General features: G+C 35.5%; 1 protein-coding gene across 1 annotated transcript in view; it reads right to left on the bottom strand.

Annotated features, from left to right (window-relative positions):
• The window catches only part of LOC132205872 (protein O-mannosyl-transferase TMTC2), a 189,796-nt gene extending 165,214 nt beyond the window's left edge, over nucleotides 1–24,582 (bottom strand). The window contains exons 1-3 of the mRNA XM_059635221.1: nucleotides 24,416–24,582; nucleotides 24,182–24,275; nucleotides 4,292–4,736 (exon numbers count right to left, since the gene is read on the bottom strand). Of these exons, the coding sequence (XP_059491204.1) occupies nucleotides 4,292–4,377 (86 nt within the window). The 5' untranslated portion in view covers nucleotides 4,378–4,736; nucleotides 24,182–24,275; nucleotides 24,416–24,582. The remainder of the gene's footprint in view (nucleotides 1–4,291; nucleotides 4,737–24,181; nucleotides 24,276–24,415) is intronic.
• Nucleotides 24,583–24,901: the final 319 nt, after the last annotated feature.

Genomic DNA, 24,901 nt, shown 5'->3' with positions numbered 1-24,901 from the left:
TTAACATCCCGAAATAATGTAAAAATTAATTAAATAAATATAAACATCCCAAGAAGCATTTTATAAATCATTTGCATCTCGATAAAATTTTCAGAAAATTTAATCGTCTCCAAATTATTTATCCAACTTTTTTAATTTTGAAGAAAAATAACGTAGGCAACCGTTTCAGCATTTCTGTAGTGCAAGTTGCCTACTTTTTTTTTAATTCAAGTAGTTTCGCAAGGAATTCTTTGCCGTCGAGGCAGGGCTCTTGAAAATTATTTCAAAGATTTCGACCGATTACTTTTGGTACATTAACGTTTAACGGCGAAGTCGATTGTTTCGGCTCTAATTGAAAATGCTAATCCGCGCGAGCCGAGAGCCTCTTCCGGCCAATTTCGCCGCCGCTCGCCAGCCAAGAGGCGGAGCTGCAGCGTCGGCAAAGTTTGCTTGCGATCGCACACAAAGAGACGCGCGGCCTTATTTGAATATTCATCCCCCCAAGTCGGCGTGTTTAGTCTGGAGGGCGACGATGCTAATTAGCTGGTTGTGTATGCGTCGTGCGGTGTTTATGGCTTTTCATTTTGTTTAATTGACGCGCCCTGCCGGCGAATAATTGAAGAGGGCACATATGCAAATCGACGCGCAACACCGTCCGTTCGACATCTCATTTTTGGTGTTGCGTCAAAAAGTGGCAGCCACGCCATTTTTCATGCGTTTCGCTAATTGAACGGCACGTCACACTGTTCCGATCTGTTTTGCGCTTTTTCAAAGCAGCTGTCGCGACCATTTTTGAGTTTATGAATTTATTGGTCGTGCACCGCCTCTCCAATGCTCGCTGGTGCGCGAAATGACTGCGAATGCCGATCGACGCCATTCCTCCTCTCATTTGCATATTCAGCGGCACCATTTTTTTCAGTTTCAAAAAGAGCCCTTTTTATAATGGCTTTAAAGAGCGAAAAATTGATGTGTTTTAAATATTACGAAGCTTTAACTTTGATGCTTCCATTAACCATCTTTGAATGTTCCCAGTTTAATATAATTAAATATTTATAAAATTAAAATAATAGATTATATTTTTATGTGTCATAAAAACCGAAACTTACAAGAATTAGAAGAAATCATTGACATTTATGATAAAAAAAATATCATTTATTCCAACTAAAATAAAAATAATGAAAAGTGAAAAAATTAGCTAAATTCTTAATGATTTAGAAACTAGGCTGATTTTTAATATTATGTTAAACGACAAAATAATATATTTGAAAATGAAACTCTTCAGACTTTCAATATTAAATTTAATATTAAAATGTAATAATATCTTCTGATAAAATCAAGGTTGTTCCGTATTTAAAAAATAAATTCTTAATTTGATTCAGTGGCAGCAAACAAGGTAGCAACAATTTGAGTGACTAAAATTTGCACAGCAAATTGGGAGGAAAATGGAACACACACAAATCAAAATAAAACCTGCTCTGGTAATTACATTAGCGTCCGAAAACAATATCCGAAAGTCGGGTTAATTTACTGCCGGTGAACAGAGGAAGTATTTGTTTTATTTTGCGAATTGTGTACTTTGCCCGTTTACCCAAATCTGAGGGGCGCAACACGCGTTCGCAAATAAATATAAACATCAAATACGCCCGACTCTGTAGATTTTTGCATTCGCAATAATTGCCGCGAGTGGTAATTTGCAATTCATATACCGGTCGTAAAATCTAGATTGCACGCTGCCAGGGCTTCTTTTGAAAGCCGCCGCGCACTTTTTCCCAGAACAATTCGCCACAGCTAGGTTTTTCGTGGTGAAATGCGTGGCCTGGCTCGCTTGCAGCGCATGTTAATCAGCCTGCAGCCATGCATATTCATTGTATACAGAATATACCGAGCTTAATTGCAAAATGTAATATTCATTAAATGGCGGAAAAACTCGCATGAATTTAAAAAGCAAGGTTAATTTTTACACGAATATTATTTTTAGCTATAAGCAAAATTAGTTATTTATAATATTTGATTATTTTCAAATTGTATTTTATTTTCTAATAATTTAAAACAAAAACGTTTTTCTATTGTTTCATTCATCACCCATAGTGAATTTCTTTCCAAAATTGAACTTTATAAAAATCAAAATTTTTGAATGCTTTGAAATTAATAAGAGAACTTTTTTAAATATTTTTATATAATCTATTTATTCTTCAAATTTTAGGAGGTTAATAATAATGATCTAGCAATCTGCGGTGCTAAAGGAGGGTTCTTCAGACTGGAGATTCAAATTGAACCTCGTCCGATGGAGTATCGATTGAGTGGCGGCGCAAAGGAGGCAAAGCAACAAAAACCGCGACACACACACCGCGTTTTCCTCATCGACGAGCTTACGTTATAATCTTTGCTGGAGCGAACGAACGGTGTATTACTATATTATTAGCCGTCGCCGCTACAAGAGGCTCATTATTCGGGCGAGATGGGCGGATTATAATTTATTGAGTCGGCGGCGGCCATTGTTGGGGCGAACGCCGGCATGACGTTGTTTAAACTCGCCTTATTAATTCCCGCGTGAATTATGGGCCGCGATCAACCATGACTAAGTTTCGGCAGCGCAAAAACAGCCATTGTTGTTGGGTGCCAGAATTAATAATTCGACCCGGCCGCACATACTTGTCGGAAGTTTGGAAACAAGTACACAAAAACCGCGCTCGCGACGGGGGATGAATTTAACGAGGTCTCGTATTTACGGATGGACCAAAATACAGACAAAAAACATAACAATTAATTAGAGGTCTGTCAGTTTAAAAAAATTTATATTTTTAAACCACCTAATTTCAACGTTTAAATTTTGGAATATCAGAATAGCGGGAAAAAATCCAAAACTAATACAAGAAAATTACTACAGAATTTAAAATTTTCTTTACAAAAATCCATATTCGATGGGAGATTTTTTATGCAAAAAAAAATTTGAAACACCAGTTTTTGAGGAAAGTAGGGTGGAAAATCTATTTTTTTTTTTCTCTCAAAAGGCATGAAATTTTGTTGTAATTATTTCAACTTCAATATATTTGAAATTTTTCTAGTAAAAAAAAACCTCATTTAATTAAATTTTGTTGCAAATTAAATGCAGTCGATCTTTTAAATTTATTTTCTAATTAAATATGCTCCTTATGTGCTTTTTTTCAGAATTCAAATTTTCTCTTACATCTGAAACTTCAAAATATTGATTGACCTTCCTGATCATTTCAAAATCCAGCTTTCGTGCACAATTAGAACGCAGAGAAGTAGCATTAAAAGAGGTTCAGATTTGATGATGCAAGTCTCTTATTTAAGTGAAATATTTTCCCTTTTGCCTGCAGAAAGAGAGAAAAACAACACTCGTCAGGCAGAATTGCTATTTCTGGCCTGTGTTTGTTTTTCCAGACGATCAGATACGCCCGAATCTCGTGCTGGAAAATTTCCGCGTGCGCCAACAAACAAGTGCGTGCTCTCATTTTTGTGACGGGCAGGCCGACGGCGGGCGAGCAACAGGAGGAACGAACAAACTGCCGCCGCCGCCACCGCCGCCGCGAGCAACAGAGAGACCGACCGACCGGCTTCTTTGCCACGTTGCTAAGAAACCACCGGTCTGGCGAATAAGCGTAATGAAATAATCGCAACTAATAATACTGGTATATACACTTGTCCCAATTTCTTCGAACCCTAGGAACTAACGCCAAGTTTGAAACTTTGGAATTTCGCAGGCTATGAATAGAGTGGTCGCGGGTTTAACAATAAAGGCCCTTTGATTATTGTTGCTGCGTGGTGAACTTGTACTGTTTCAGTGGAGGAAGGTAGTTGGTGAAACTTTGTCGAAAGTGACGCAGGAATTAGTTCAAAGAGAATTATAAACTTTGAGAAAAGAAACGATTCAGAGATCAACTTAATTTCAGTTTTTTTTCTTAAGAGAAAGATTCATGCAGGATGATTTATGAAATTCTTTCGGATTTGGAGATTTCTTCTGAATATAAAGTTGAAAGTATTTCAAAATTTGATTCCAATCTTGATAAATTTTGTTTCAATTCCCAATAGTTACAGGGCCAGATTATACTTAATTTTGCTCTTTTAAATAAGCAGAATTGAATTATTATAAATATTATTTTTTTTTTTAATTTTAAGTATGCATTCAAAAATTTAGAATTAAAACACATATAAAATGGAATTTAAAATTCCGCGAAACCAGAATTGAATTACTTAAACTTTCCTAATGCAAAATTATGATTTTAATTTAAATAAGTTTCAGCATTTTTGGTGAATTTTTGATTAATAATAAAAATTAAGTTTCTCCTACCTGTCATCGTAGACGAAGCCGGCGTCGAGCGTGTTGTAGTAGAGGGCGAAGGCGAGGGCGCAGCTGGTGAGCGTGAGCGCGTCCATGGCTGCGTCAGGGGCCAAAGGTCATAATAACTGCACACGTGTCGAGGAGCGGTGCCGCGCGTCTCTGTCTGAGGCTTCGTCGGCGGGCCTCGCAGTCCAACTGACTCGATCGATCGCAGCAGCCGAAGCGCGAGTGAGCGCAGCGCCCGCGACACCACCGTCGTCGGCCGCCGAGTCATGCGCCCCTGCGAGCCTCCAGCGGCGCATGCCGCGGAGGGCGGGATCCCTCGCGGCCGCCGCGGCAACACGCAAGGGCCACCCACAGACCCAGAGACCCCGCGACCTCCGACACGGCCGCTCGCACCTGCCAATCACGCGGGGCCCACGTGATTCTCGGGGAGGATCCGTCCGACGCGATTCTGCAAAAATACGAGCAAATTTTATTAGAAAATAAAGTGATCGTTTCGTGATAAGAGTGTCTTATGAGCTGCGAAAAATTAAAACTAATTTTCTTTAATCAATGTGATAAATGAACTATTAAAAAAAAATTTAAATTTCTTTTCCATCTTAATTTTTTTTGAAGTTCAAATTTTTCAAATTTTTTAATTTGTTTAATTTGTATGGGGCAAGATGTGGTATTCATAAAATTTAAAATTTATATCCACATTTGTTTTTCAAAAAATTGAATATAAACAATGTATTTGTAACAATGTGGAAAAATAAACAACAACAATAATAATTTAAATAAAGATAGAAACCATACATATTAGAAAATTGAAATGAAAAAAGCTCCGTTTCTGACTGGTAAGTTAAAAAAATAGGAAAATGAGCATTAGAAATCGCTACAACAGGCAGAGTTGGGAGTAATTGCAGGCATTTGTCAATGTCTGAGCTTTTTCAACATGATTTAAAATTTAAATTTCATGACACAGAATTATTTTTCTCTGAAGATTGTATTTACTGCAATAAAATTGGTTTTATAAAATAATATTTTAACGTCTCTTGTCTTGTTTTTGTTGAATTGCCAACTACAAAATCGATAAAATTGCAATAATTAATTACCCAAAGAGCACATTTATATACAATTTGATTAGTTTTTTAATTCTTTTTTTAATAAACCGTCTAGGTAGCGATTGATCAGCTCAAATGAAAACTTGCAAATTGTGGAAAATTTAAATTGAACAACCAAAATTTGAATAAATTTATAGAAAAATTATAAGGCAGATGTATAGCAGATTTAATATTGGCGTCATGCATATTATAATATCAGTGTTGATAACTACAAGATTATTAGTTTTTACATCCAACTCACAATAATAGAGTTTATGCTTGACGTTATCAAGATTGAAATGAAAAGCAGCACTGGCTTCTCAAAATTGTCTGCTTCACTGGGATGGCGCAGAATATTTTGCTAAATTGAATCCGATAAACTTTGAAGCGTGATGAGCAGCCCATTCAGATCGCACGCGGAAATCCATCTTATAAGCTGCAGCGGCAGTTTCGCAGCGCCAAAGGATATATTCCGTGGCAATAATGCAAGCGACGTAATGAAATTCATTCGAGCGAATGTGCACTTGTAAAGACACACACACAGGAGCTCGCGAGAGGCAAATCAACTACCAGCCAGCAGTTTGCAATACAAACGTAGTGATCGAGAGTTTAGCTATAGCACGCTTTGCTGCAGTACAGGGGATCAATTAACGTGCAATGATTACGAGACTGGAAATTTCCATTGAATCAGCGCTCCACTTGATCTGCTTTTGCTACAGGGCATTTAAGTCTATGTTATAAGAAACGTCGTCAATATCACTTCCTTCACAGATTAGAAGAAATGTTTTCAATAATTTCATTTTTATTATGATAACAAATTCATTTGAGAATCAGAAAATTGGTTAAAATTTTTAACTTCAATCTACTTATTACTAAAGATCTGTATGGAGGTTCCATATTTGTGTCATATAAATAATAAATAAAATAGAAGGTGTCAAACTGCATAAAATGTTGTTGAATAGGTAAATCTGCGTACTTATGATTTGAGTGTAGCTTTTTTAAGATTATAAAGATTATATTATTGGACAGGAACCTTGTATTAATTAAAAATTGAGTAAATAACCAAATCATTGCACGAAGCACATTCAAATCTAGAAAAAAAGCTTTAAAATTAAATTTAATGGAAAAGTCGCCTCAACACTTAATTTCACTTGAAGCAAGCTGAGTTTTTTTGCTTCGCTCTTATTTAGGGCGGAACCTTGTATAAATTAAAAATTAAATCTTGAAAAATAGCTTAAAAATTAAATGAAGGAGCCGCCTAGGCACTTAACTTTACTTGTAGCAAGCTTAGTTTTTTGCATTGCTCTTATTTAGGGTGAAACCTTGTATTAAATTAATTAAAAATTGAGAAAACAACCAAATCATTGCACGAAGCACTTTAATATCTTTCAATTGAAAAAAAGGTTAATTGAAGTGAAAACGGGCTTCTGGTTGAATTAATCGTTTAAGTCTGATTAAAAAAGAACCCTAACAATGTTCTGATCAGGTGTAGATGAAACTATTTTCACAGGTAAGGATAAATAAAAAAATATCCAATTTTTTAAGCCCTTTTGCGTTTCCCCTTCTCTAGGAATATTGAAAATTTTAGATATAACGTTGGTAACTCACTTTTAAATTAAATTTCTCCTCTAGGATCTTTTTTTCAGATAGCTACATAATACGTATGAAGTTATAATTTATCTGGTTCTCCCTCTACATCAGCTTGAAGCATTTTTTTTTTTCATATGTTTGAAGTTTAACAAGGGAATATGGAAGACAAGGAAGGTCTGTCCCATTACAATTCCGCGCACATCAACAATAACAATGTATTGTTCCGTGGTGCGCAGGAAGAGACGGCTCATGGTTACAATCGGATCCTGAGCACATATTTGGCTTGCTTAATGATCTGCTGCTAAACAAGGAGCCACCGAGATGCCGATCCCAGACTCATATTGCCTGGGGCGGTACAAGATGTGCACAATTGCCGACGGCAGGTACACAACATATCTGTTTGAGTTTCCTCTGAACCAACACAGAGGCAGAGTTATAAGCCAAAAATTACAAGATGACGACAGCAACACAAACAGTGGATTAACGACAAACAGGGTGATATGAAAATTTTAACATTTAGACTGGTGAAAAAGTTTTTGTCTGCTTTTTCCAATTTGCTCCAGAATTAATGGAATATTGCGAACAGTGACGTGCTGATATAAAATTTGTGAGGTTACAAATTATTTTTTCTCTCTCTTCCTTAAGAGATTTTTTAAGATTTTATAAATTCACTTCTTTTTAGCGCAATTTCAGATTACTGGCCAGTTTAAAGACAATCGTTTTTAGGATTTTTGGACTATTTAGTCTTCTTATAGTAGTTCATTCTATCAATTCTATCCCTGAATTGTTTCTAAATATTTATTTTGATCCAAAATTATTGCAAAAATTTAATTAGGATATTCTAACACATTGATTTTCCACGAAAAAAAGCTTTGTATTAAAAAGTTTTGTCTTCTTTGAAAATCAGTTTAATGCTACAAGTGTGGAAAAAAATTATAATTTTGCAAATGGTGCTCAAAACTTTGGAAAATTTTAATCCAGACGTTCTCTATCTTAAGAAAATTGCAGTTTTTTACTTTCTTAATTCTCATTTTCCTATATTTCCTATTAAGGTAGTTTCAAACACATAATACTAGTAAGATTAAATTTCCAAAACTTCTGTCGGGTTAAATGGACCCGAAACCACGCACACACAAAACACACTCAATACACAGCGAAAGGGAAAAAAGTAACGTCGGGTCCTTTTCTTTGATGTGGCTGAATAATGTCTTGTTCAAACATGCACGCACAACAAGTTAACCGTTTGAGCAAACCTGGAAAAGCCCCCCAAACACAAAAAGTAAGTATATAAATTTTTATGAATGTGGGGCGGCGAGGGTGGTGCGCGAAAAATCCCGCTCTCTCTCGCGAAAAGGAATAAGGCAGTAAATTAATAAACATGCGGCGGCGGCACCGCAGGCCTTTTTCGTCGGCAAACATTTCGTACCCACACACACACGTCGCCGAATGAGTTTCGCAGAGAGCGAGATGGAGTAGGAAGGAGAGCCCCATTATGTTTGGCACGCCTGCAGGCGCCACGCGCACAAACTCGCTACTAACTTTTCACACCATCTTGCGAGGCGCCGAATTCGGTTTGCCGGTGCTCCAGATGCAAATGAGAGTGCCAACAGATGCAGCCCCTCGGCCCATCCGCCACCCGACCGACATGCAAACACCATTTGCAATAATACATACGTGTGTATTTCGCTCCGTCGTTCACCCGCCGACAACCACCACGCGTTCCCGAACGCCCGAGGGCTCTCAAAAATCGAAATCTGTCTGTGCGACAGAAACTAACTGGAAATAATTATAATTATCAATTACTCACTTTAAAAAACAAACTTTTAGAACTTGCGAATGGAAAATTAAGATAATTATTATGGAATTCTTTAACTCAGTTAAAAGTCTGTGGACCTGATTGTGGGGATAGAAAGCTGTATACAATTCTGTTCTGAAATACAATTTTAATATTATTTGTTGTTTATTTTTTCATACAACATAATATTAACGGGAAATACCCCTGCCAGAAAACATTTTTTTTTCTTTTTAGTTGCAAATTGTGTTTATTGATCTATCACAAAGGCAAACTTAAAATTTCTTTTTTCACGGTTGTTAAAAAATTAATTTGATTTAAGAAATAAAAAAGCAACTGGCCTCAACTGCAAAATGAACTTGTGTCATCTTAAAAACTTAAAAACGTTGTTATTATAATTTCCCTCAATTTCCCTATTCCTCCTCAAATATTGACTTCAACATCCTTTTTTGCAATTACGGCAGTCTAGACAGGGACTAACAAATATTTGAGTTTTTTTGCTGCTAACAAGCCTTTGTTAAACTTACAAATAATGAGGAAAATCCTCCGACGGGCGGAAAAAACATGCAAAAAAGGTAATATTTAACTAGTGGGCAAAAAGCACGAACAATAGAATTATATGCTTCCAAAACAGAACATAAGAAGCTTAACTCCAAATTTCCATCCTCAAGAGTAAAAAGCGCGCAATGTTGTGCTTGGCAAGCATTGTTAGTGAAAATAAGCTTTGAAAGGAATAAATTTTCGACATCCACGTTTTCAAATTACGAGCAAAATAATATAATACGAGTTAATTTAATAGTAAGTTTCATTAACATTGTCTTAATTAAAATTATTGCGTCGTTGTCAATCACAAAAAAATTTATGTTTCTTTCATGCTTTTGGAATGCATTTAATTGACCAAACTTGATGATAATTCTTGTACAACAAGAATTATTTTTTTAATATCACAAACATATAATAAAGGATATTTATTTTTAAATGACATTAAATAAAATGAATTCAATTAAAATAATGTCTCTGTTGAATTATATCTAGTCTCGGAATATCAGAATAAATCAATTAAAAGTAAAGATCAAATTTGCATAATTTTTATATAATTCAAAGCAAATAGGTGAATTATTTCTTGTGTTTACTTGACAAAACTTGTGAGTTCTGAATTAAGACTTTCACCTAGTTGGTGGTCAATAAAGCCAAACTCAAGAGCCCTGAAACATTTTGCCGATTCCGGTCTCGTGAAGGCACTCTCGCTCTGAAGTAGCGGCGTCGGTGTGTTTGCTCAACATTTCGCCCTCGATTATTAGCCCGGTTACGGCGAGTTTCGCCGATTGCACAGACAGAGGTATAGCGTGGGTGGAGAGATGTTTTCCTCTGCAAGGTGATGGAATTAATTGCTCGTACGCATTTGGATTTTGGAAAAGAAGATAATGCGGCGCAATGAAAAGGAAACGCGTGTTCGGAAGGATTAACTTCGATTAAGAAAGATTACACCGGAGGATTAAAAGAGACGACAAGCGGAAATATAAAAGTTTGTTCAAAGAGTCCTTAATTGAAAATTAATTTTCGTCTCTCGTTTGGCTTGGATTATAAGAGAAGTGCATGGAAAATAAGTTCCTGCAAAGCTGCCGACGCTGCAAGATGCGCGCAGCTTTTCTCTCTCTCATTAAAATTTACTTCTGTGTAATGAGAAAAGTAGAATTGTGCGGCTTCTTTCCTCCTTGCTGGCCGATAAAACACCCTCAGCCGACTGAACGGAACTTTCGCAATACAATTACAGAAGAAGGAGATCAAATGGATGCAGACGAAGAAGAGCAGGCGCGTGGTGCTCTTACTTGATAAGAAGTTTTAATCGAAATGCATCCCTTAATGAGCTAGCCTGTGGGCCTTATCTGAACCAACAAAACGTGCAGAGCACGGTGGTTTGTGCAGAGAGAGGGAGAAAAGCAAGCAAGGTTGTTATTATTAACGAGATGGAGAAGCGGGATTGTATACATTCGGGCGAGAGAAAACAACGTCCTGCAGCTTCGGAAAGCGCGCTCTATTGTTTGCTGCTCGTTAGCTGAAAGATCTCGCATCTAATTGATGCAAGTTATGTGCAAAGCTACATATATAAACTGCAGACTGTTCACTAATCTGAATGGAAAACGATTCCGACAAAGTTTATTTCCTTATCAAAAGTTTTTATCACTATTCATTGTGCTCATCATAAAATATATAAATTTGCAAAAATGGATGAGAAGAATAGTTAGGAAGTCTTTTACTTAAAAAATAAAAAAGACGAAAATTGACAAGAATTTGGATAAATGGTTAACAGTCTATAAAAGCTCACATTATATATTTACCTTAAAATGTGTTTGAAATCGTAAAAAAATATCATATTTGTGATGAATTTTTTTGCTATATCGAACCGTCCCAAAATTAATAATTAAAATTCTGGAGAAATTTTAGAAGATCAGAATAAAAATTTAACCATTTAAAATAAAAATTCATGATATCATCCAAAGAACTTTTTTGCTCAAATAAATTTTTATGTCTAGAGCACAATGGGAAAGTCAACACTTATCTCCCTTCGTTCCAAACCAAGTGGCACAAAAATTACGACGGGCCGGACGAACAGCATAATTCGCGTGTCTGAAGTGCGGAGGTGAAATATTAATCAGCGGCGGCCGTAATTGGGTGCGCGCGCTCTCGGCCAGAATCATCGCGGCCTTCATTTGATTACTGCCGCAGTAGCCGTAAAGCAAAATGCAGCCGCCGCCGCCGCGCGCCCGACCAACCGACCGACCAACTCCATTGTCTGCGCTTAATTAGTTTTGCACCTCTCTGCTTTACGAATAACATAAACGGTTAATTCTTATGCGCAGTAACCGGAGCTGCTGCGGGAAACTGCAGAGATTGTAAATCCGGAACGTAAAAAAGATTAAGGGCGTGTTGCATGAGAGAGAAAAGCCAACGCAATTTGTTAATCTTATAAAAAAAACTTTGTAATTTGTGATAAATTCGGAAAAGCCAATGGAGATTGGGTTGTAAAAAAATAAAATAATGTTTTCAGCCAAACAAGAATTTTTACACAAAATTATTTCATTTAAAGGTTATTTGAATCGTTTTTTAAAATATAATATTGGTTAATTTTCGTTTTTATTTTACAAAAAATTGCACCAAAACATGAATCCGCTTAAAAATCTATATTCAGAAATGAGATTTTTACATGTAAGAAGTTTTGAGTCCACCATCATAAATTTACATAGTTTAAATAAGAAAACTATAACCCAAAAAATTTGAATTTTGTTTTTTTTTTTCACTTTTTTCTGAAAAATATTGTGGGTTTTTTTTTTAATTTTTTCTCTTGTTCCTGAATTTCTCCGCTTTCTTTTACTCAAAAATATTTTTATGATTGAACGCAATAATAAATGAATTGTTCCGTGTCAATTGAAAATACAAAACATTGCCTGAAAACTCACTCAAAATTGAAAAAAAAAATACCTTGGTGAATTTGTCTCCCCCTTGTTCATTGCAAAAAGCAATCTGCTTTCAAATAATCACGATTTCACATAAAAAAATATACACGGTCGCTCGTCCCATCAGGAACGCTGCGTGACACAAAAGCAAGTTAGTCCAAACAAAAATCCCATCAAGTCCGACAACAAACGCAGCTCGCTCGCAATTTATTCCTCGCAGATTCGCGTCCCACTGCACGTTTTACACCATAGGGTCATCATCATCAAGAGAAGACCGATCCAATTCTGGCACTCTCTCTCTTTTATTTTTTTACAACGCCATCACACACGGTCGTGTTTACCAAATAAAAGCCGAGCCAATATCCAGGCGTGATAGGTAATTTAAGGTATTGATGATGTAGGGGTGTGGAAATGGAGCTAGGATTCCCTTGGGCCGCCGCAGGACAACAAGAAAGCCGAGTTATTGGACGCGACACGCCTGGCAAAAAGGGTTGGTGTGTTTGTACGCGAAATTGAATCAGTCGCGTGGAAATTGGTTTAATTACGCGATTTCGGTCCCTTTCTGCTGATGGAATTAGCATTCGCTGCGAATAAAAAGGGCTGCCACTCTTTCCGTTTGTGTTTTTCCGACCGCGTCTACTCTCTTTTTTCTTTGTGCGCTGCTTTATCGGATTTTCCGATTCAAAGAGAGGCTATATTCGCTCTCCGAAAAAAAGACCACGCTTCGCATGGGAAATCCAAATATGCAGCTCGGTGTTTTGCGCAAATTCAATGGGGATTACACACTTTTAGAAAAGGAAAAAAATATAGTGTATGCGTGGTGGTGCCATTTGAAACGGCCAAGAGTGGAAATTTATCTCTTGGTGATGAAAAGAAAACTCCATTGGTCTACAGAGAAAAGAAAATTGGTGCCCAAAGAAGGCAACACAATTAATTGCACATTTTGCAAAATAAGCGAGAAGCGAGACATAATGATTTTTTTAAATTTCTTAGAATCAAGAAAAGATGCGAAGGGATTTTGCAATATTATTTTAAAATAGCATAATGAATTCTGGAATATTTATAATTTAAAAGGATCAATAAATTATTCAACTTTTAACTGCATATACTGATATTCAAGAAAATAATAATAGTAATTAATAAAATAATATTAATTAATAATAAATATGTGTTTGTTTAAGTTTTAAATTGAATATAATTTATTTATAAATTTGGTCAAACGTAAAATACCATTTTAAAAAATAATGAATTTAAAATTTAAGTAAAATTAAATTTTATTTTACAATTTGCAAGTTCAAATTTTGTACACCGTCTAAAATATTATAACATGTTTAATCTTATTATCTTTTTTTGAATCAAAATTTGATTGAGTTTTGCTCAACGGTTAAAGAGTTTTAAAATTCAATACATAAAATTTAAAATTGCATGTTTTTAATTATTCTTAGTATTAATTTCTATTTTTACAATGATCTTGAGAGAAAATAGAGTTAACTTTATTCAGACTAACAAAACATAATATGCAATAAAGATAATAATGAAATCCTAGCTTAAAATGTCCAAGTGTTTTTGTCAACAATCACATCAAAGGTTTGGTTAATTTAATTGTTCAAAAATATCTTTCCTGCATCAAGTAAATAAAAAATTTCCGCAGTTTCAAATTTTTGCATAAAACTAATTACATCTCGGTTTTTGTTGTTTCAACGCTTCCAAATGAAAAAACCGCAGTGTCTGCCGCTTCTCCTCCTCCACCCCTGCAAAACGCTAACCTCAAGGGTTAATTCGGCACAAATCCCTCGGTCCAAAGCCACACCGAGATGAGCTGCAGAAATTTGTTTACGGCGCCAATCAGCAGCCGGCGTTCGCATTTGTTACCAAAATGAGAGCAAAAAGTTTGTGGAAATTTGAGAAACATTTATTAGGAAGGGCGAGAGAAAAAATGAGAGAGTCGACGAAAGGCGCAGGGTCATGCTCGGGCCAATCTAGAATCAGACAAAGTTTGCCCTGTGTGCACGTTGAGAGCTGAAAATTGCCTCATTTTTCCGCTATGGACTCTAATAAAAGAAATGACTAAAGTTGGAATTGTTTTTCCGTCTTCTTTATGTATCATACGCTGCTGCTTTTCTCTCTCTCCAACTGGCTGTCCCCACTCCACGGCATGTATCTCGCCACTGCAATCTTGGCGTGTAATCTTGTCGGAATTATCTCGGCCAGATTAAGTACTCGGCAAACAAGGCTACATTTTTATTGCTGCCTTTTTTCTCTCTCTTATTCTTTCTGTTGCCAACGTGCATAAAAAACGTCCGTCCCGACAGGGCGGGTGTATTAAAATTTTTTGACCGGTGTTAGCGCGCTCGTTAAAGCCCGGCGAATTTCATTAATTCGGCCGCTTTTTGCCCGTTTAAATCTCGCTCATAACGTCTGCCGGCAGGAAAAAAATTCGCCGCGGATTAAGTTCCAGCGGAGCAAATGCAGCAGATCCGCCGGTTTTGCGCTTTAATTATGCAGGTGCTTTCCTCCGAGTTTATGGAGCCGCGGAAATTAAGCCGGTTATGTTTTTTATTTGCTTTTTAAAAACACGTCCGCAAATGTGCGCCAACTTCGTGCGCTCTCTGTAGCAAAAATAAATTTTTCACTAGGAATTAAAACTTTCACATCAGGGAAAATCAGTTAATTTTTAAAATTGACCTTTACAACTTTAATATTTCATACGTAAATTAATTGAAAGAGGTATTTTTTTAAAATTAACTCTATTTTATATCCTTGTTGAATGAAAATTTTTAAAAATGAGCAAAACAGGTCATCAAAGTGAACGGAATAATCACAATGAAAGTAAAGCTATATTCGCTCATGATAAAAATGAACAAATTATTAATCTATTTGAAGTTACAAACTTTGAGAAAGGGTTTAGTTTAATCGGCTTTACACTAACTTAAAGCAAAATTGTGGCCGATGTGCTCCTAACAATTTGATGAAGAGATTTTCTACCTTATTGGCCGTCCAATATGATTTTGCTTTACTTTTTTGTCAGTGAATAAATCCAATTAAAGCAAACTCCTTTTTCAGAAAATATACAGAGACTAAAAATCGACCCTTTTTAAGCTGTAATTTTGTTAACTTTTTAAAATATTTTTTTTTATGTCGATTATGCAGACTTTTCCCAAAATTTGTTAAGAAGGCTTCTGGCTTCACAGAATGTTTGAATTGAGCTGTGAGCAAGAAAATGACGACTAACTTTGGTAAGTCCTTTGAAGTGGAGACTGTAGTTTTGACTTTGAATTGAGAGGCTTGGAAACAATCGTGAATTGATTGTGGCTTTTGTGGCCCAAGAGTTGTACTTAAAATAATACACCAGGGATCGTTCAGGAATGATTTTAGATTAATATTGGACAGAGAGTTTAATTTATTTTAACCACCAATCTGATTCTTCAGATATATGTTTTTTGAAGGTTCTTTTCACAAATTTTGCACCAATTTTTAAATTTATGTGGATTTTTTAACACTACGCAATAGCAAAAACTCTTTTCTGTTGTAAGAATGTGTTCCTTGTATGAATCAAAGTTGCATTGTATATTTCTCTGAAATTTATTTTACTGAAGTAAAGGAAAAATAAAACGTTTCCAGAAAAATCCTCAGTATGAGTGAAAATGAATATAATAATTCGTCTTAAATAATTCAAGAACGGTCCCATTATACACGCACCTGATTATTATTTCCTTCAAAGAGCTTCACTTGCCAGTTCCAGGAGAAGCTCATTACCAAATACGTTCATAATTGGCCGCATCCGAAAATGGGAAAGCCACAAATCTCGTGTTGCTAGAGCGGAGAAAAGCAAAACTCCATTATATGTGCAATGGTTGCTGGGAAAGATAAGTCTGGCTGGCGATGGCAATTTCAATGTGGGCCGCATTAAAGAGAGAGAGAGAGATGCCTCTTATGAGATATGAATTATAATTGTTGTTATTCATCTCTCCGGGCGCATTCAACTGCTCCTCGGCGGCAGCCGCTGGCGGAGGAATTATTTCTGCGCCAAGAAAGAGCTGGGAGAGCGTTTTGCAAAATAAATTTATTCCAACGAATAAACGGGCGCGGCAGTTTTCGTTTCTCTCCTCTCTGCGCTCATTCTGTTTTTGACGTTAGCCTGCGCCTGCCTTTCCCGCAGAATAATGCCATCAGAGCTGCTCATTGTGCACTTGCTGCTATTGTGACGTCGCCCACAAATTTCATAATTCTCCTGCGCTGACGAGAAAGAGCGAGCGACTCCTTTTTCCAGATGCACTGTCGTGATTATCGCAGAAAAGAGCGCCGCGTTTTATATGGAAAAGGTGGCCCTTTATATAATTCCGTCTTAATTGGCCTCGCAGCGCCCACTTGATTTATGACTTCGGCGAAAATCTCCGTGTCATTGTTCTTCAAGGGGCGCTGGGGAAAGGCTTATTGGATTATTATTTGCTGGCAGGGTTCATTTTTGCAGTGAATTTCTCCATTTAAAAGATGAAAATAACCCGATTTTGGAACATGGAGAAAGCGGAAATTAGCTTCAGTTTTGTAATTTAGATTCTTCAGAAAAGAAAAAATTAGATATATAATTGATGATTGTGATAAATATTTGTTTATCAAAAGTAACAAAAATTTAATTTTTTTTTCTTTATAATTACCCTATAATACATTTTCCAAATAATAAAGTCCTTTGTATCAAAATAATCTGATCCTAACAAGAATTGGAATTCCTCCCACAAAATATGACTTAGAATCTATATTTTTGAGCTGTTTTCAGTCTTTTTTTATAATTTCTGAACCAGTTTATTTTAAACTTTTCTAAATGAATTTTTTATGTGGCATTTTAACCGTTAGTTCTTAAATTTTTTAAATAGTTTTAAAATTATCAAAATTTGGAAAATTCTATCAAAATAATTTTGTTTAAAAAATGATATAAAAATACTAAAATAATGCTTTTGAATTAAGTGCCGCCATAAATTTAACCTTAAAATGTAAAACAAATAAAATAATTCTTCATTTTATTTTGCTATTGTAGAATTTATAAAACGTGAGATACTAATGAGGAATTGTATAATACTTATTTGCTTAAAAAAAACTTTACTTGGATCTTTTAAAACTAGAATTTGATAATTTAATGTACCCTCTTTTGTGAACACTACTTTTTCTTCAGTTTTATATTGATAAAAATTACTTTGTTCTCTTAAATTAATTAATTTTTACAATTTAAAATTGCTGGAGTTAATCATTCTGTTTTATTCTAAAATTCACAAGGTTCGGAAAAATTAAAAAAAAAATTAACCAGCCATAATTTCTCAACTTCTTCCACACTGCGGAAAAATTGAGACTAAAAACAAATCTCACCAAACTGCATTAAATTAAATTAAATGCGGAAATTATGAACGCTGATTATTTCTTATAACATATAAGAAAAATTGCAAAATAAAACTTCAGGACTTGAGGGGTCACTCTCGTATGTGTAGCAAAATTTTCACGACCAAGCAATTTCGTCTCCATGGGCAGGGATTTCGTTATTTCTCATTTTAGAGGATTGTCCTCTTTTTCTCCAGTCCTTGGCGGCCGAATTTTCGCCGGCTCTTGCATTTGATTGCGGCGCGGATGTGTTTTTCTTGGGATGTTGACATAGCGATCGTGGACGAGACGAAATTGTCTCTGCTGCGCGCCCCGGCAGTATAATCTGGCGAGCGAGCAAAGAAGGCTATTTTCCCAGAGTTTACCCCCATCATAAAAGCAGTGGAATTCCGCGCGTCCTGCCAAAAGACCAGCGCCAAAGCGTTTTATATTCTTTATTCTTGGGGCCACTTGCGCGAAGAAATCGAGTTTGCCTGTGCGTAAACTTCCGATGCAAATTGCCGCTGCAAAAGCAATTTTCCTCGCCAGCAAAATTTTTTCGCTTGGCATCGGCCAGCCATCACCAGCCAAGCAAGGCAAGAATAAACGGAGACCAATAACAAACAACAACTACACAAACGGAGAAAAAAAATTGCGCTCTGCGACATTTAAGTAAGAAAAAACGGTAAAAAGGAAAACAAAATTTAGAATATGAACAGATAAGCAGTCTCGCCAGTCTGCAGACAAATTTAATGTTAATTGTAATAATAATGATAAAATAGAGAGGAAAGTGGCATTTTACTTGTTAAGTCTCTTTGATCAAGAAAATGAGCATTTGATATGTAATAATTAGATTCATAAACTAGATCAAATGTTAATATTTAAAACAAAGGACTTAAAGCTCAAAATATATTTGAAAATAGGTATAATTTGGAATTTTAGCAAGCTTTTTTACTTAAGCTGGCTGCCAATTCTCTCCAAATCCGATTTTCCCGAGTATTTCGCATTGATTTGTTGTGATAGAAAACAGGAGTAGTAGAATTGTTGAATGAAATAAAATAAATACATAAGTTTTTACTTAAATTTATGTAAATGAGATTCAAAGAAATGTTCAGAGTGATTAATATCTTAAGTTGAAGAACAACAGAGAATTTTTTTTAATTATATTCTGATGGCTCAGATTTTTCGTACTTTCCCTTTCATTTTTAAATTTTATTATGCAATTAAAATCTGCATAAATTATTATTTTGTATTGAGAATTATTTTCAAATTATTGATTTCATGGAATTGGTTTTTTCTACAGTTGAAACAATCTTGTTGTAACATTGACCTTTCCGTGTATTTTAGTGCAAATAAAAAAGCACACCTCTTCTAAAAAAAGTAATTTTGGCGGTGGTGATAATCGACGTGGACAGGCGAAAGTTTGTTTGTGCCTTTTGCCCCGCTTCGGATGGCTCAAAAGGCAAATTCCGCACCATAATTGGAGCCGTTCGCCGGCAGACCACGCAGCAGCAGCTCTTCCTTCTCATCTGACACGTTCACGGCTGGGCTTTGCCAATGCCTTTGCTAACAAATTGGCCCCGAGCTAATTGGAGCTTTGTTTACCTGCCTGCCGCCGCCGGGACTGTGCATTCCGTGCCTTCGTTTGCTGGCTCTTTTCACCGAATTGACACCTCGCAGCATTGATTGGCCGGGATGATCACAGGGCCGCGTTCCGCTTTGAAATGCAAATCGCAGTTCGCCTCTTTTGTTTATCCCCCAGGAGGACTAGACGAGGGTCAGAATGTGTCACCCCGTGTTTTGTGGGTTATGTGCAATCAGGAATGCGAAAAGACTAGATCTCAATTGAGGTAATACAAATTTGCATAGGGTTGGTAAAAAAAATTATGTGGTTAAGTTTGTTTAACCAGCAGTTTAAAGAAGAAATATTCATGTTATGATTTTTAGATTAATATAAAAGAAATCAGTTTTAATTTACTTTTTCTCATGCTCGATATGATAACAAATAGATTTTTAAATTATTTAACGTGATTTAAAGTCTTTAAAATAAAAATTTATTAAAGAAAATCAAATCAATGAATTAAAAAATAAATCTCATTAAATATTGAAAATACTCAAAACTAAACAAGTTTTGTTTTAATAAATTTAACTGCGAAATTTTTTGAAACTTATTACCTAACTTCAGATTTTATTAAATTAATCGTGTAATTTCACTTATTATTGACGATTCTTTTTTAAATAATAAACTTCAAGCAAGAGTATTAAACTATTCTGCATTGGCCACATTGTGGCAACTAATTTACTGAAAATGTATTCAGAGAAAGCGGTATAAATGCAAATGATTAAAAAGAACCAACACCACCCTTAATTATGAACTGATTAAAATAGCAAAAACAATAGAGTTTTAATTAAAAGATAAATAAATTTATAGTAAGAAAATATTTCACTTTAAAATCATATATTATAATATAGTTGAAAAGCGGATCTAAATTTATTGTCAAAATTCCTTTTGAAATCTAAAAAAAAAAATAGTATAAAAAATTAAATTTTGTTGACTTGTAAGCTACGTCCATAAATTTTGCATTATAATATTCTTGTAATCCGTTGTAATCTAAATAAAAACAACATTTATAATTTCCATTTTCCATAAAACAATTTCAGATTTCTGTGAAAAAAAAAACTAGAATTTTAAAATCATCTAATTAAAATTCATCCCAACCAAATCCAGAACATGTGGAGTGGAACAAAAAGTTGGATAACATTGTAATCAGAAACCAACAACGGCTTTCCCTTCGGAGTTTGAAAAGCATAAAAATGCGCGTTGTGTGTTCGGGCAAAATAAAAAAACACAGTTAGTTGCTGACGTATTTTGCCGAGCAGCCCAAGGAGAAATGTACATGTGAAATTTTAATGAAAACGCCGTCAAAAAGAATTGGAGGCAGTGTGCGTCGCCGGCGGGCGTCGCGGCGAACTGCCAGTGCGTGTTTGTGTTTTATTATTATATTTCTACTGAAACTCGTTTTGTGCGTTGACATGCGAGTAAGCAAGAGAGCTGAAATCGGCTAATTGAAATCAGTGCCGCGCAAAACTTTCCTCTTGTCTGCAAATGTCCTCGTCTGCTCACTATTGTGTCGGAAAGGTCGCAAAATTGGATGTTCGTCTGTTCTTTTGTTCAAAAACCAAAAGCACGCTGCGTGTCTGTTTTGTTTTGTGGGGCTGTGGATGAAATTTCTAAACGCGGCGACCAAAAGTGCCGCATGAATGTGCCAAATGCAGTAAGCGTAGCGTCCTTTACGAATTGAAAATTAACTTCATTTTACATAAAACAAGCAAATTTCGACTTTCACTTGGAATTGCTTGGAATTACAAAAGGTCAAATCCTAATTCAGCAGCAAATTTATATTTATTGATATGGTTTTGATGAGATGATTTGGGACAAGTAAAATTAAAGGCATAGAGTGTTTTTTTTAATAAGATTTAAAAAAAAAATCTACTGAGAGTTCTGAGTCTAAAATTTAACCCCTACTCATTATTATTAGATGACAAATGAGTTTTTAAACTTTTTCCTGGATTCAGTTATATTATTTCAGTTAAAAATTCAATTATTATGAAAAATAAATAATTAAACCAAAAACTTATAATCCCTTAAAAATTTAAAACAGAGAATAAAATTTACTAGTCCACGTTCTTTTGAAAACAGCTTAAATTGATTTCTCATACGTTAAATGTTGCAAAATTATTTAAAAATCAATAACAAGATCATATTTTTATTTGTTAAAACGAGTGACTTTGAAAATTTATCATTTCATTTGTATTATTTATTATTTTGAGCTCCATTTGAGAAGTTATATTGGAAGCTGAGGCTCTTTCTCATTAATTTTGCTAAAAGTTCCTTTTTCGCTCGGGTAGTATATAAACAGCCCTTTGTTCTGCAGATCTTAATAGCCCCGGTTGACTCACCGTCTTGAGAAAAAAGACTTCTTTTTTTGACGAGAATGATTAATGGAGAGAGTCTCTGCTGAGATTTCCTCGGCGCGCGAGTAATAAATTATTTCATTTCTTCCTGCTCTCTCGTGCACGCGCGCGCCTACATGTATTTTTTAAAATCTCCAAAGACGCGGCGGCGAATCATTTTTCATTGTCAATTAATAAAGTGCTCGTTCGGCAGCTATACGAAGGGGGTTTTGAAAAATCGCTCGACTTCTTGACGCTTTGCACAAATCTATTAAAATTAGTATCAAAAAGGCGGCAAAGCGGAATAATTGATTTTTTTTTAATTTTTGTGAATAATATAACTTCAAACTGAGTGAGATAACTATTTATAAAAGCTCAATCATATCGCCTTTGGAATGCATTACGGTCAAATTTCTGTCCAAATAAAATTAATATTATTTTTCTCTCTCTATGTGTTTAGAATTTCCTTTTTAAATAATTGTATTTGGTATTTTGAATGAGTTCTTTTACGAGGAAAATGTTTCCCTAAATCAAACCCAATAAACACAAATTGAAACAAAAATTATTAATGTCAAGTGTTATTAAACAAGAATTCCAATAACAAAAATATTGATCCTTTTTTAGAAAATCCAATTTGATTTTTTTGTATGGATATAAAACCCGGAAGTGCTTTGGGCGGTGTGCACATAAAAAGCAAAACTAATTTCACAACGAACCATGTCATCGTTTAATTCGCCCAAATTGTTCTCCAGCAAACTTTGTTTCTTTGGTCGCTTGTGGCGCAGTATAAAAAATTAGAGCGGCTCCCTCTCGAAACTTCTTGCGTCAACGCAAAGTTTTAGCAACAGTTGCTCGTCCATCAAGCGACACGCAGAAAATTGAAAAAGCCGCCGACAATTTTGTAAAAAACTTTGCCTCCGATTTTAAACCGAGACGCAATTTATCCAAAATGAAATTCTGCCGCGCTATACTTCGGCCTCTTCCCTTATCGCTGTGATATGAAAAAGGGAGAGTGTGTATAATATTTCGCATCTCTATCTCTTTCTCTCTCGACAACAGCCCTGCTGAGAGAAGCCAACTTTTTTCATACGCGTAATGCGAAAACTCCGTCATCATCATCAGCCGGCTTCTCTCTCGTACGTGATATTAAAAATGGAGCAGCCGAGCGCAAAATTACACACGTGTGCTTCGTCGTTCCTTTTTCCAGAAGCCAATTTGTTTCATATTTGTGCGGCACATCAATCAAAGTCACCTCCATTGAACTGAAGGTATTTTACACAAAAGGTAATGCGATCGCCAAGCACTTCGCGGTTTCCGGTGACGGTACTAATGGTCCAGCGAAACCACGTTTTCCGCCTCCGACAGTAAGGGTTTGTTTGTGAAGGAGAGGAAAATTTCCTTTTCCATCAGTTCAAAATTTGGTTTCATATTCTAATACAGTCTTTTTCCTTTATAAAAATGACGATTTGTAACTAAAATTCTTTTAAAAAGAAAGTACGTTAAATGTATAATTTCTAAATTTTTATTACATAATAGTTGCGTGTAATGTACATGAATTGGTAAATATTCAGCATGCATTTCCAAAAATAAAAAAATTCTCCAGTAACATAAGAAATATTTAAAAACAAAAGTATTTTAATGATTGAATTTTAGTCAATTAAGATTTCACAATTTTGAACTCTTGTTGATTTCATTTATAACAGATTAAAAAGTTTACCGTGCTCTTTAATTGTTATTAAAAACGTAAACTTCAGGCAAATATTATCCTTTATCTTTTTTTCATGGAACGAGCAATCAAATCATTATAGGCAATTAAAATTTAAAATCCTGTATATTTAATAATTTTCAAAACATTAATTTTAAAATATTTTTGTATTAGCAGTGGATTAATTTTTTTTTTTTAAGTAAAATAAATATCTTTTCACAAAGTATATCAATTTCCATCTACCCTCGCATGTTTCCCGGAAAGGGTGTCTCATTACGAAATGAATTGGCGCCGGCAGCTCCAAAAGGCGGCCGACAAACGCGTGTGCGAAATTTCGCTCAAAAGGGGCTCAAATTTACCAAATGTGCCCGAAGGCGGTTCGCTGCGAATTAAAATCAACAAATAATTAATTTAACGCACACACATGGAAACGAGGAGAGGAAAATAGCGACGCGGTTGGTGCGCTCGGCAATCAACTTAATGGCATGGCTCCAGGAGGATTATTATTTGGAGGAGCAACTCACTCACTCACTCACCCACTCTGTGTTATTCGTAGCGCCCCGACACACCGCGCACAAGTTCAGTGGTTGATGTGTTGCCCTGGTTACAACTTGCAACGTCCCTGCGCAGCCTCTTTTGTTAATAATTTTAATAGCCGCCTGTTCATTCTGCGGTGGACTGAATTTTTCTCCATCGGCAAAATCGCAAATCACCGCTTTGGCGCAGGATTGAAGAGGAGGAAACTTTCGTTGGAAATTAAGTTTACAGCTTTTGTTTTAAATAAGTCCACGAACAATGAAAACTGAATTGTTGTATTGATTTGGGCCAGGCCAAATGAATAACAGCTCATGAATTGAGGCTATTTACACCAGCCTGAAGCCATAATGTCCAGCAGCAGTCTTTAAAAACCGAAAATAACATTCCCTTTTTTTAATTTTAAGAATGTAAAAAGTAACTATAGATTAAACTTACCACAATTGTATGACGAACGATCAAAATCGAGAATGGAGTGCCATGCCGGTTGTGAAAATTGGTTTCCGCCGCCCAATCCATTCAGGTTTCAATTCTGGAAAATTAGCTGGAATTATACGAGGAATAACATGATTTTCATTTAAGAAAAAAATCAAGGATGTGGATAGATTGTATGAATGTATGCAAACCACCATTATGTATGTATTTTAATTTTATGCAATGTCACGTACATACCTCAATCTTGTGAGATTTTGGTCGGTTTGGGACTATTTCCGCCCGAAAGCCTTAACTTTCGAGCATCCAAAAATCTCATAGAATAGTCCAGACCCAGAAAATCGACGTCGCAATGAGCAAATTTGGAAATATTCTTAAATATCACACGAATAAGACCAAAGTCAACATAAAGCACATGTGTGTCGTCAGAGAATAATGACAGCAAAGAGGAGGGAACAAAATCAATACCAACCAAACAGTACTTTGTTCTGAAATCTAAATACATGGAAGTTTAAAATAATTCAAGTTTCCTGTAACTGAAATTATTTTCTTACTGTCACTGTAAAATTAATCGTGTTTTGATTTTAAGTTAAACAAAATTGAAATTGTTTAAGCTTTTAATTTTTGTTAAGTTGTCTACTATTATAAAGAATTATCTGCTTTTGGTTCGATTAGAATTGGCGGGATTTTACATACCGAGCTGAGCTTTTTTTAAGCAGAGCTGCG

Source organism: Neocloeon triangulifer, unplaced genomic scaffold (assembly GCF_031216515.1).
Source record: "Neocloeon triangulifer isolate White Clay Creek 2 clone unplaced genomic scaffold, ASM3121651v1 ptg000003l, whole genome shotgun sequence".
NCBI classification, from domain to species: domain Eukaryota; kingdom Metazoa; phylum Arthropoda; class Insecta; order Ephemeroptera; family Baetidae; genus Neocloeon; species Neocloeon triangulifer.
Note: the sequence above shows the minus strand (reverse complement) of the source record. Positions and strands in the feature narration are given on the sequence as shown.